We start from the raw sequence: 13,750 nt of genomic DNA, 5'->3' as shown, positions 1-13,750 counted from the left end.
GTTATGAGGGACATTCACTTGAACTTCCTTGCAACATTTGGCAGTAATTGAAGGAGATATGTCCCTCACTTCAGTTATATCATAAGAAATGCTTACCAGGTATACCATTAAACAGTTTTCTTTGCAAGTAAAGAAATAACATAATAGACTTGGTATTAAACAATAACTAGCTTCTAAAGAAAAAAGAAACACAAAAATCTTTCTGGACTGAATGAATATTCAAAAAACTGAGATCAAAAATAACAATCACACGTTGAATCCTCTAGGGTCTGTATGAATAATGTTTGTTATAATGACACTAAGTCTGACACTTTCCAAGTGAGGGAGATGTAGCAGAGAACAGAATAACACTAAGTCTGACACTTTCCAAATGAGGGAGATGTAACAGAGCACAGAACAGCAAGTCCTCTCCATTCAGCAGTGCCCCATTGGCAGAGCTCACGTCACGGGGACAGCAATGAGTAGAGGAGTTGATCACGGTAGCACACAGTCCAGTGTGGTCTTCTCAATGTGGCTGGTTGTGCTAAAGCTACTGGCTGCCATTGCAGCACAGGCCTAAATAGTTCTCTCACGGAGTGACACTTTTGTCTGTCTGCGTCAAACTTGGTTTTGGCAGAAGTAGGAAATAGCTGCTGCTAACCTGGTGACAGTTAATCTGGTATTAAGCTGGCTGTTTTCAATTTCTGCTTTGCATAGACAGGAGTACCATTGCTGTTATGTATGTTGTGTGGGTAGCTGTTTGCTACTGTTGCACTTATTGCCACAGCAGAAGACACCATGACATAAAAATTATTGTGGATAACCTGAATCCCTTCATGATCGATATTTTCCCCAATGGCGATGTATGTTCCAGCAGAATAACTGTCTGTGTTATAAGACCAGAATGAAGCTACAGGGGTTTGACGGGTGTTACAGTGAACTTATGTTGATGCCTTGGCCACCCAATAGAACACATCTGTGATGCCATCAAACCCTAGTTCTGCACCCATAAATCACTGGTTTGTAATCTACTGAAGTGCATGATCTGAGTATAGATGTCTAGTGCCACATACTTCCAGAAGGCTACCACAGGTTTGTTGAAGCCACGCCATTCAGAATTGCTGCTGTACTGTGTTTCAAAGGGGCATCAACATGCTATGAAGCAGGTGATCATAATGTTTTGGTTCATCAGTGCCACGCAAACAAACAGCAAACTTCATGAGTATCAGAACTGTGGGTTTTATAGCCTCCTGGTTCAAATGTGACTAGATATACAGAAAAAAAGTGTCCCCCCCCCCTCTTTTTCTTCAGCCCCTGCCATATAGGCTGCCCTGCAAGACAAGCATCTTGTGAGGAAATAGTGTCAGCCTGCCTTATCGACCTGCTTTATGGGCAGCCTCAACATCAGAGCCATGAAATAGTTTTCCATCCTTTTGGAGGAGTATCAGCCTGCCTCATTAGCCCACTTTGCCTATGTGTCAGGAGCAAAAACAGTTTTCCAGGCCCCGTATGTAGCCTATGCTGCATGAGAGGTGTGTTGTTGCAATACTATTGGCTTGCTTTATCAACCTGTGTTGCTTGGCAGCATACACCTCAGGGCAAAAAACCTGTTTCCAAGGTCCTCATGTGTAGGCTGTCCAGCATGACAGACATCTTGTGGGAGTAGTATTGGCCTGTTTTGTCAAACTCTTGTGCAAGGGCTATACCTACGGATCGGCATGGCAGGAGGAAAGTTGACATGGATAGACAAACGGATGGAAAGAGAGAGGTGGGCGGAGGGATTGCACAAGGCGAGAGGGGCATGATAGGACAGGCAGAAAGAGGAGAACAGCAGGGGATGGAAAGAGAGAGGTGGGCAATAGGGTATAAGAGAGAGGGAGCAGGAGGTGAAGATAGACATAGAGGTGGGGGGGGGGGGGTGAGATGGTCAGAGAGAGAGCAAGAAGGGGATGTGCACAGGTGGGAAGAAGGACCTGACCAAGACAGGGCGGGGAGGAGATGTGGGAGGAGGAGACGTGTGCATGGATGATGCTGCAGGGAGAAGTTATTCCAAAGGTGATAGCTGTGTTCTGGTTCCTTTATAGTTATGTTTCTAATAATGCTAATAATAATAATAACAATAACAAAATATCTTAAAAGAAACACAGTTATCCCCCTAAAACAGTAGAAATGTTTTCCAGAAACATAAGCATGTTATCTGGCCAGGATAACTGGAAGAGAACGAATATAAGAAATGGAAAAATCTACGATACTGGGTTTGAAATGGGTGATGGAAAGATAATGGTGCCTTAGAATGGTTATGAAACCTAAAAGCATTTTGTCTCCTTCAAGGAAGATGACTGTTGTGTAAAACCATAAAAGATGCTTCAAGAGTACACACATCACCAGAATTTCCTCAGTTCTGAAATGTAAAGTAAATGGAAACAAACATCACCAGAGTCATTAATGCACATAGAAAAGTCCTTTTTATACAATTAACTAAAGTGGTCCAATGAAGACCATAAAATGTATAAATAATTAAATAAAATGTGAATTTCTCAGGAAATGAATATTTAAAATAAAAAGCCACATCACAGCAGACTTCTCCATAATGACACAATGTCACAGTTTACAAATGATTCTACAGTGTCCAACAAAATGCCTATCTATGGCTAAATATCTTTTCCAAATACCAAGTTCATTAGCTGTGGGGATACGTGAAACGCAGAAGACGTCAAATTTAGTGGGTAGGGTGGGCATTCCAAAATCAGTATTTCAAATCCCCCCGCTTTACCATTATCAAAGGACCTTTTTGAGAAGGCAATTTCTCAGCATGAAAGATGGCCCATTTTTCTCTTCATTTGCAACCCTCTCTTCCACATATATTGTTGTGACTCGCCGATAATTCAAAGTTCCGCCGCGCAATTACACGCTTCCTCTACATGCAGCGCTGTCTGCCAGCCATGCAGCAGCCGCGCCACCTAAGCAGCCAGCCAGCCAGCGGCCGCTAGACTTGGACTCAGTGCTCATTCAAATTTTACCGTGTTCACATGTCTTGCTTTGTCAACTTGCTCAGTGACTTATATGTGTTGTGTCGTTTTGAAATATATGTGTTCAACTTGACGATATAACAACTGGCAACGAGGTAGTGGATTTTCCCTTTTGATCGTTGATCCACAGGTTTCCATGGCTAATGTCGAGCAACTATTGCAAGGTCTCATTAAACAGCAAACGCTTCTAACATCGGCGATTCACGATTTCGTCGCGGCATCAAATGGCGGCGTTTCTCGTCGTTGTCTGTACCTCCTTTTCCTCCTTATGATGAGACGGCGGAAGATTGGTCTGATTACGTAAAACGTATTCGACAGCACTTCTTGGCATTTTATGTCACAGACGAACAAACATGTAAGTCTCTGTTCCTTTCATGGATTTCACCTCAAATGTATTGGTTGTTGTCGCAATTGGCTCCTTTGAAAGATCCTGCGTCTTTGTCCTTTGCTGAAATGTGCTCACTTCTGTCTGTCTATTTTCAAAAGCAAATGCATGTGGTAGCCGCTCATGTTGCCTTTTATCGTTGTCAAAAACAACCGCATCAACCCTATCGCGCCTGGGCTGCTGAACTTCTCAGCCTCAGTCGAAAGTGTCAATTTGTTAATGACGTTCACAAAGAATCCTATGCCAATTCCATGGTACAGAATACTATTATCCGGTCGGTGCCTAACAAAGGAGTTCGGCAACATGCCCTTCAGTTGGAAAAATCCGACGTTAGATGAAGTCCTATCCATCGCACACTCTTTTGAAATTTCTCGCGCCGCTGGGGCGCAAATAGAGGCATGGGGTGACGTCGGGGAAATATAACCTCTGTGCGCTGTTGACGACGCGTGCGGTGCGTCCCCCCCTGGCCGACGTGGCCGCAGTAGGCTCCCACGCACAGACTCAGCCTAACCGTAAACAACCCTCTAAGAAAATGCAGCAAAACCCCCGGCAACTTCCTTCATGTCCGCGGTGTTTTACGAAACATTCACGGGAGGACTATCCCCAACGTTGGGCCGTGTGTCACAATTGCAAAAAGAAGGCTCATGTGTCTGCCGTTTGCAAATCCGACTGCATACATGAAGTTCATGACCATGACGCTGACTCTGCTTCTCTGTTGTCTGTCAATTGCACTTCTTCCCTTTCAGGGAAGTTATTCCTCACTGTCCAAACCCTTGGTCAAGATGTTTGCATGCAGATGGATACCGGTTCAGATGCCCCTATAATTAATTCTCAGGATGGTATTCGTCCGCTTCAGTTGGGTTCTCTACTCCTATCACCTGTCACTCGGCAATTACGGACGTACAATAAACAGAAGATTTCTCTTTTGGGACAATTTAATGCTGAGGTATCTTACAAATCCATCATTCGCACTGTTCCCATATTTGTGGTCGACCAGAGTAACACAGAGAATCTTTTTGGTTTTGATGCCTTTCGCATTTTTGGGTCCTCCATAGATCACACTGTCAATATCGTCTCTGATGCTATCCGTTATGCTCAATTGGATTCCTTGTTGACCACATTTTCGTCCCTTTTTTCTCCTGGGTTAGGCCGTGCAAATGACTTTGAAGCTCATATCATGCTCAAACCCACTGCTCGGCCTAAGTTTTCTCGGGCTCGACCTATTCCTGTGGCCCTTCGTGATCGGGTAAAACGGGAGCTGGATCATCTCACTACTTCAGGGGTCTTGCTTCCTGTCACTTCCAGTGAGTGGTCCTCTCCTGTCGTCGTTGCTAAGCCCAATGGTGATATTCGTCTCTGTGGCAATTTTAAAGCCACTGTAAATACGCAATGCCTCATCGACACTTACCCTATGCCCCTACCTGAAGAACTGTTCACTAAACTTGCGGGAGGCCAGTATTTTTCTAAAATTGACCTGTCAGTAGCTTATCAACAACTTCCTCTCGACACTGCTTCCCGGCAGTGTCTGGTCCTTAACACGCCTTTCGGTCTCTATCAATACCAACAATTGCCATTCGGGGTTGCCAGTGCCCCTGCTGTCTTTCAGTGATTCTTGGAACAATTATTGCTCACTGTCCCTGGGTGTATCAATTACATGGACGACATTGTTGTCACTAACTCCACCACTGAAGAACATCTTCAGAACCTCCGTACACTTTTTCATGTCTTACAGACTGCCGGTCTTAAGTGTAATCTTCAGAAATCGCAATTCTTTCAGGCATCTATCACAAACTTGGGGTTTCAACTCTCTCGGAATGGTATTTGTCCGCTTCAGCAAACTGTCGCTGCGATCGATGCCCTTCCTCGTCCTACATCTGTTAAGGAACTGCAGGCCTTCTTGGGGAAAATAGCATACTATCACAAGTTTTTACCGTCTGCTGCTTTGGTGGCTCAGCCGTTGCCTCACCTGTTCCATACAAACGTGCCTTTTCACTGGTCCGCGTCATGCGATGCGGCTTTCCAGAAATTGAAGACTATGCTGAAACAGGCCCCGTGCCTGGCTACTTATCGATCTGGCAACATCTTGTTCTTGCCACGGACACCTCTCAAAACGGGATAGGTGCAGTCCTTGCGCACCGTTTTTCTGACCGCTCTGAACAACCCATTGCTTATGCCTCCAATAGGCTCACGGATGCCCAAGAAAAGTATTCTCAAATTGAAAAAGAAGCTTTGGCCATTATTTATGCTCTTCATAAGTTTGGTGTTTTTCTCTATGGATCCAAATTTAATCTTGTTACAGGCCACAATCCACTTGTTTCCTTGTTTCATCCATCAACGTCACTTCCCGACAAGGCTGCACACCGCCTCCAGAATTGGGCTCTTTACTTGTCTTGTTTCAATTATGAGATTCATTTCCGGCCGACGGCTCAACATGCGAATGCTGATGCACTGTCTTGCCTTCCCATGGGTCCTGATCTGGCATTCGATAGCGAGAACTTTTGTGTTTCCACCTGGATGTTGCCTTTCCGAGCAGTGGGTTGTGGACGGATTCCCCATCACCAGGGACCGGCTGGCGGCTGCTACGGGTTCTGATCCTACCCTCTCCCAGGTTTTACGCTGTATTCAGAAGGGTTGGCCAGATAGTCCATCCGCTAAGCCTTGTGACCCGTTACGGAACTACTACGCTTTGTGCTACCGCCTCACAGCTAGGGATGATGTTATCCTCCTTTCCACTGACAATGCTTCGCCGCGTGTTGTGGTACCTGTGTCTTTGTGTGCTTCGGTCTTGTGCCTCCTTCACCAAGGGCACTGGGGTGTCCCTCACACAAAATCTCTGGTGTGCCGTCATGTGTACTGGCCTGGCATTGACTCTGAAATAGCACACATGGTCGCTGCCTGCGGCCCTTGTGTGTCACAGGCCGCCGCCCCGAAGTCATCTTTGTCACCGTGGCCTTCGCCTGATATGCCCTGGGAGCGCATTCATGCTGACTTCGCGGGACCTTTTTTAGGTTCTTTTTGGCTTCTCGTTATTGATGCCTACTCTAACTTTCCTTTCATTGTCGGTTGCACGTCGCCTACCACCGCGACAACCACAAGTGCTCTCGCCCACATTTTTTCCTTTGAAGGCCTTCCCCCTGTTCTTGTTACTGATAATAGTCCGCAATTTGCCTCTTCCGAATTTGCGGATTTTTGTGCTCGTCACGGCATTATGCATGTCACGGCCCCTCCGTTCCATCCATAATCAAACAGTGAAGCTGAACGACTGGTCCGCACATTTAAGGCTCAGATGCGGAAACTCCTGACTTCTTCTGCTGCTGATGATGCGCTTCTCCAGTTTCTGGCGTCTTACCGTTTCACCCCCATGGGCCACCACAACCTGGCTGAGCTATTACATGGCCGACAGCCCCGCACGCTACTTCACCTTCTGCGGCCTTCCACCTCATGGCCGCAGGTGCCTTCGCTTGGCCGGTTCACTTCCGAAGACCTTGTATGGGTACGGGGATATGGCAGGCGGCCAAAATGGAGTCCGGGCCGCATCTTACGACACCGTGGCCAACGCCTGTATGAAATCCAGACAGACACGGGTGTTGCAGTGCGTCATTCGGACCAGCTTCGGCCTCCTGTGCCGGCAACGCCTGTTGCGAATGCCGCTACACCACCTTCGGCTCTACCCGACGCTCGGGATCTTGGCATCTCTCATTACTCACAATGCAGCTCTCTCACCATCATCTCGGTGCCAGTACAAGAACGGACACCACCAGGAGACGTTCTCATGCAGGAACCAGATGACCATCACCTGTTGGAGCCAATCTACTCGCCTCCTTCTCCTACAGACACCGACACATCGCCCATGTCTCCTGTTATATCAACTGGACTTGCCGCAACGGGCAGATTGGTGCATGGGGCCCCAGCAGATTCGACCTCTACGTCTCCTGTCATCTCGACCCGTTATCATCGGGGACACTTCCGTCCGTACAGGAAGCCTCCTCCTCGAGACTTTACGGCCAGTCAAACAACACCTATGGACGTTAGCAATCTACAGGTCACCTCCATTAAGACCTGTGCAAAAATTTCAAAGGGGGGAAAAGTGTTGTGACTCACCGATCATTCAAAGTGCCGCCGCGCAATTACGCGCGTCCTCTACATGCGGCACTGTCTGCCAGCCATGCAGCAGCCGCGCCACCTAAGTGGCCAGCCAGTCAGCGGCCGCTAGACTTGGACTCAGTGCTCATTTGAATGTTACCGTGTTCACATGTCTTGCTTTGTCAACTTGCTCAGTGACTTATATGTGTTGTGTCGTTTTGAAATATATGTGTTCAACTTGACGTTATAACGTATATGTCATTTAATTTGTATGTAAGTGTTGCGTAGTATTGTCCATCATTTTTTTAACTTCTGCTAGGTAAGCAAAAGGAATCTCTTTTGCGTATCAGAAAATACAGTGAACCATTTCTGGAACATGAAACCTCATTCATTATTTCAGGTACAAGGCCACCCACTTCTACCCATGACTTTTATATCTGGGGTAGGGTGGTACCTCATCCACAGCAACAAATTGTCACCCAAAAGACAGATTTTTTTAATGGCACAAACCTCTAGTTTTGCATTTGCTTTTACTCATGCACTTTCAGGTCATCCTTCACACAGATCAGCTTCAACAGCACCTTCAATTTCTGTTGGTAATAAACCATGAAAATAAAGAACTTTAGATGACGTGGTATTCCAGGTCACCCTTTCGAATGAAACACACATGACTACATTATAAATCTGTGTAAGCAAAACTAGTTTATTGATCTAGCTGACATTGGGCTTACACTATTGAGTAACATGTACTAGCACAATAAAAACAAAATTTCATTGATGTCAACACCAACTCTGAGTCAGATCAAGAACATTCTACCTTTCCCTCATATTACACTGCAAAGAAAAGTGAGTTGCTAAGCCCAGAGGGCATTATATTTTCTGGGCTTAGCAACTCGCTTTTCTTTGCAGTGTACTGATAGGCTCACACAATATAGGCATTTGTGTGAGCCTGTCAGTACTCGGTGGTTTGTAAATGTGTGTGCACTTTCACACAGTAAAACATTATTTTTTTCCTTAAGTTCATATTACACTCATTTATTACACTCCTAATTTTGATTCCAAAACTTTTGGATAATAACTGTTATTCTGGTGGAAAAATATTCTTTTTTCAGAATAATGTACATTAACTCATGAAATAAGGAAATTCTCATTGACAATATTTCTATGGAACTGCAGTAGGTAAGTCATTGTTCACAAAGAACACAGGAAGCAAATATAAAATGGAAACATCTTCCCTAATACAAGATCTTGAATCATTTCTCCCTTCCACCTTCATGTGTATTTCATTCTCCTGTTTTCATTTACTTTCTATCAGTATTTTACAGTAAATGAAGTTCTGAAACAGGATCTGATTTTTTTCTTCTCCTCTTGGTCTCCGTGGCAGTCAGAATCTAAGAGTCTCTGAAACATCTGGGGATAAGGTTGTTTTCCTTTTTATGTAATTATTATTTCTGAACTTTGACTCGGTCCATTCCATAGATTCATGCACAATTGGATCGATTTGTGTGTGTGTGTAAATGAAATTATCAACTGATAGTCACAGAATAAGAATGGTTCTACCATGCAGCACTTTACCAGCCACTTGTCTTACTTTAACATGTGAGCTGACTAACACGATCAGTTTTAAGAAATCCAACTCCAACGTAATGTGGCATAATTTCACAAACACAAAGCATGCTAAAAATGAAAGTCATGTTATTCTGTCACATCTTCAGTTTTCAATAATCTTCTCTGTAATTTAACATCTTAATGAAATATTTATGGAATTTGGTGAAAATCATCCAGAGCTCAAGAAAGAGGAATAATGCATTGCATTATAGATGATATACAAAAACTGGTAGCATATTTGATAAAGAAATTGAATATGGACTAAGTGGATCAGTTTCCTCATTATGTGGTGATAGGAGAGAACAGAAAACAAAATTGGCAATTGTATGGACATATACTCGATGAATCAAAATTTGTACATTTGGATGCCACAATGTGATTCCTTGAATACTAACAGTGCAAAAATGTCTGTAACAAAATTTTGACAGTATTATGAAAAGGATAGATTGCTACTCTCCATACAATGGAGGTGCTGAGTTGCATATAGGTGCAACACAAAGATGGTCAAACAAGCAAGCTTTCAGCTAGAAAGGCCTTATCCAAATTAGACAATATACACATACACACTCACACAAACACACTCAACATCTCTGCTATATCGTGAGAAGTAATCTATTCTTTTCATAATATTGTCATTATTTCATCACAGTTTTTACCATTGTTTGATTCTAACAAAATTTTGTCACATGCATATTTTTTGTAGTAAAAGGAAGCCAAAGGAAGGCAATCTGGCAACACCTAATTCTCATGTAAGACAAGTATCTTGATTCAAAACTATGCTACCTAGTCAGCGCAATGGGTAGAGTTTTGTATTAGAGTACTCAAGTTCGATTCCAGTTGTAAGTGTAGTTTCTTCCTTTTTTTAATTTTTTAATTTTTAACTGTGTCATACAGTATTTGGCTTCTTAATCATATACAGCTATTACAGCATATCTTATACAAAAACACATGCAATTGTTTAATACAAACACAGAAATGGGAGTACAGTTGTTTTTAATACTCCAGTTTTAGTGGTGTATTTTATATTTCAACATTTTACCTGGTTTCTTCCATGCTCTACACCACTCAGTGCTTTCCATTCCATTGTGGCCACAGCTTCTCTTCTCCTCAGTTATATCCCTTTTTTCAAAATAATAATACAAAAAAGAAGGAGAGAGAACGAGAGAAACTACACCACCACTTACTCCAGCCCTCTCCTTTTTGGTCCATCCCGCTTCTTTTATCCTAGGCAGTTACTCTGTAGCCATGTAAATCATTTAGCCACGTAGTCTAAGTGTATTGTTTCACACTACTGCTTCAATTACATTTGAATCCAGTTTCCAGTATACCCATCTGTGAACGGTTCTACTGATTGGAATCAATTATCATGCTTACCATTTTTATGTCCATTACATTTCTTTTGGATATTACAACATCAGTAGGTCTAGTTACTAGCTTCAGATGGAATTAATAAACTCTTTCTTATGTGTATTCTACTCCACTGATGAAAGTGGGAAAACGTAGTGAACTTCCGTGCAGCTCTTGTAATTGTGGAAGTATCTGAGCTGCAAAGAGTTCAGAGAAGCATGATCCAGTGAGCTGTTAAATGTTCAGAGATATAGGGAGGTCTGTTTGAGCAAGTATTCCAATGACTGTGTATATTTCGTGAAAGACTAGGTATATTTTGTGAAATACACGCTGTCACTGATAGTGTATTTAAAAGATTACAATTGGCCACATTTGACGAATGTAACACATACGTTTAACATCTCCACATGGACAATTTTTGGAGTTATTTTTGTTTTACAACAAGTAATTCATTTATATTTGACTATTACTCTTCATGAATGTTTCTGAGATGTTTAACCAATAATTATTCAACTTTAAGGAAAGTGTAGTTGCAGGATATGCATTATTTATCAAAACAGTGTATGCAGCTGATTATTGGGCAGACCAAAATTAGAAAAATAAATAACAAGACACCTAGATCCAAAATAGAACTCTTGAACTCTGGAGTATTCTAATGCAAGACTTTACCCACTGCACTGTCTGGGGAGCAGAATTACAAAGCACTGAATCTAGATACTTTCTACATATGTGATAACACTGCTGACACACTGCATTCCTTTTAAACATCTTCTAGTAAAATAAGCACACGACAAAATTGTGTTGGAGATGTTTTTGTACTGTTAGTATGCTCCAGTGTCCGAGAGCGTGAATTTTGGTTCACATTGTAATCTATATATTCTAAAAAATGTTATTGGACAGCTTGGAGGTATAGGCACTAGAACCTTCAATTTTCTCTGCTCCACATGCTGGTATCACTTTACAACACACCAAAAGCAGAGGGTCTTTCTTCAATGCTGTGGCTACAGTGTACCTTACAATTTCATTCCAAGAACATCCCTGGGATCTACTTGAAAGATGTGCTGCAATTAGGTCAGGATCTTCCCTGATTGACAAAGGGTTTGAGAATGCTCTATTTGCAAAATAAACTCATTAATAATTTCACTCAATTCGTGGCATGCAGGTGCAAATCAATGTTGGCTGTTTCCATGATCACACTGTGTAATATGGAACATACAGTAATTAAATTTCACCTGTTTACAGAGCAAAAGCTGCCCTCTGTAATACTTTAGCTAATGCCAAGATGTCCCACTTTGGACACATTCAAGAGCACCTCACATGAGGAGCATTGCTACTATCATAAGAACAGCCAAATGGGTTTATCTCCAAGTCTGTTAGTAATATTCTCATTTTTCTAATGAATAGTTTAATTCAGTGTAATATGAATGTGGGTTAACAGTAACAATTTGGAGAAGTAAATTATTTTTTTCCTACACAGTACAATGTTATAAAACACTCAAGAGTACTGTAACTCGTACAAAAAAAATAAATAAATAAATAAATAGCTAACAAGTTTCAAACAACCTAGTCCACACAACCATGAAATTACAAGTAGTAACCATCTGTCACTATAAATTTATGATGCACACTTCTTTGTATTTTGTTTCTTTCCTTATACTTTTTCTCTTTCTACAATCTGAGTACTTTTGAATTCTAATATCTCATAATATGTTCTCCAGTCTCATACCTCAGCTTTACATCAAGTCACCATTAGAAGATATGTGCTCCTTGTTATTCCTAGTCTAATCTTTTATTTACACCTTTTGTAGAACTTTATCTTCTCTTTTTAATTTGTTGTCTTATTGTGTGTGTAATTGAGACTTCACACTTTCTTGCATTCTCATTACACTTAATTCCCATCATCAAAATCTTTCCAATGGCATTATTATTTTTCATTACCACAACTGCAGCAAGAAAAGGCATTTGAAAGAGTACAGCATATTAATTGACTTAGTTTTCCGTATAAGTCAGCAACACATTTATTAATCTACATGTTTATGTTCAGTATTTTTGAGTCATAGACTATTTCTGAGTAATGTGCATCTTTCTAACAATGTTCTTTAGTTTGCAAATTTTTCATTAGCCAATATAGAGATTTTATTTTATTCTTTTTTTGTGTACATTGAAAAAGTATCCCTGCCTGGTGCTCCAAAAGGATTCTTTCATTCACTTATGAACATAATTCACACAAACGGTATAATAACAAATAAATTTATCTCCACAGAGTTCCTGGTGCATAATTATCATTTCACTTTACATGAACGTACATTAATTATCAGTCCTTCCTCAGTCATTCTCATAACATTAACCATGTTCAATTTAAAGAAAAAGAAAAAATGACATTACCTTTTGCATTATCTTCAATTGCTGAATGGTGCAACAAATTTTGAACACATATGTGAATTAGCTCATCATCTTTAAGCACCGTGTGAGATGGCTCTATTGAAGACATTTCAGGATCAAATATTCTGTCCTGTCGCTGAAATAATTTTACGATACAAACTTAAAATAAAGAAATTGTCACCAATCACGAAAAGAGTAAGATAATTATCTTTCTGTTACAAATATGCTAGTTCCAAACATGACAGGATACTCTTTTTTCTCAAATAAAGTCCCAGGTCAGCACACAGAATAGCACAAATGTATTCATATCATCTGATACAAAATGGGATTATTTAGTAGGAGTCCACTGAAAATATTGTAATGGATGCTTACTGATATTCCATTGAAATATTTTCTAACACACAGTTTACATGGTATTCGAACATACGTAGAGGAAACAAATATTTCAGAGTTAGTGACAATAATTTTGCTTAACATTCATGTACTTTTACAGGTATTTCATTAATGACTTGACTGTAAGCAAATAAAGTTCCTGCAATGCAAATTAGCTGTCAATCATCAATCATCAATCAAAAGTCTCCACCATTGGGAAGCTTTTGCTGTGATCAAGAAGTGGTCAACATTACAGAATTAGTAAAAGATAAGTAAGGAAATGATGTAGTAGAGTATAATTACTAACAGCAGATCAATGAATACCTGCACAGGCTTTTCTGCAGCAGTGAAAGGACAAGGCACGCAATTTCAGGGCGTCATGTTTGGTGAGCAATGCTGGATATCTGAGAGTTCCTCTCTGGTGTTGTCAAAGACTGTATTACTCCATTTATACTCAATACTTTTCATCAGCCACAATGTCGTGTCTGTTCCATGAAAACAGCCTACACATGTCATCTGCTAAACAGGGAGCTTCTCAGTAATACAGGTTCATGCCTTATTTTGT

The 13,750-nt window shown here is 41.4% G+C and overlaps 1 protein-coding gene across 3 annotated transcripts in view; it reads right to left on the bottom strand.

The window, feature by feature from the left end:
- Positions 1-13,750, bottom strand: part of LOC126182635 (protein SERAC1) — a 263,820-nt gene that overhangs the window by 139,855 nt on the left and 110,215 nt on the right. For all 3 annotated transcript variants that reach the window (XM_049924869.1, XM_049924867.1, XM_049924868.1), the window contains exon 6: positions 12,817-12,949. In XM_049924869.1, the coding sequence (XP_049780826.1) occupies positions 12,817-12,949 (133 nt within the window). The remainder of the gene's footprint in view (positions 1-12,816; positions 12,950-13,750) is intronic.

Source organism: Schistocerca cancellata, chromosome 1, assembly GCF_023864275.1.
Source record: "Schistocerca cancellata isolate TAMUIC-IGC-003103 chromosome 1, iqSchCanc2.1, whole genome shotgun sequence".
In the NCBI taxonomy this organism is placed as follows: domain Eukaryota; kingdom Metazoa; phylum Arthropoda; class Insecta; order Orthoptera; family Acrididae; genus Schistocerca; species Schistocerca cancellata.
This window is presented reverse-complemented; position numbering and strand designations above follow the sequence as displayed.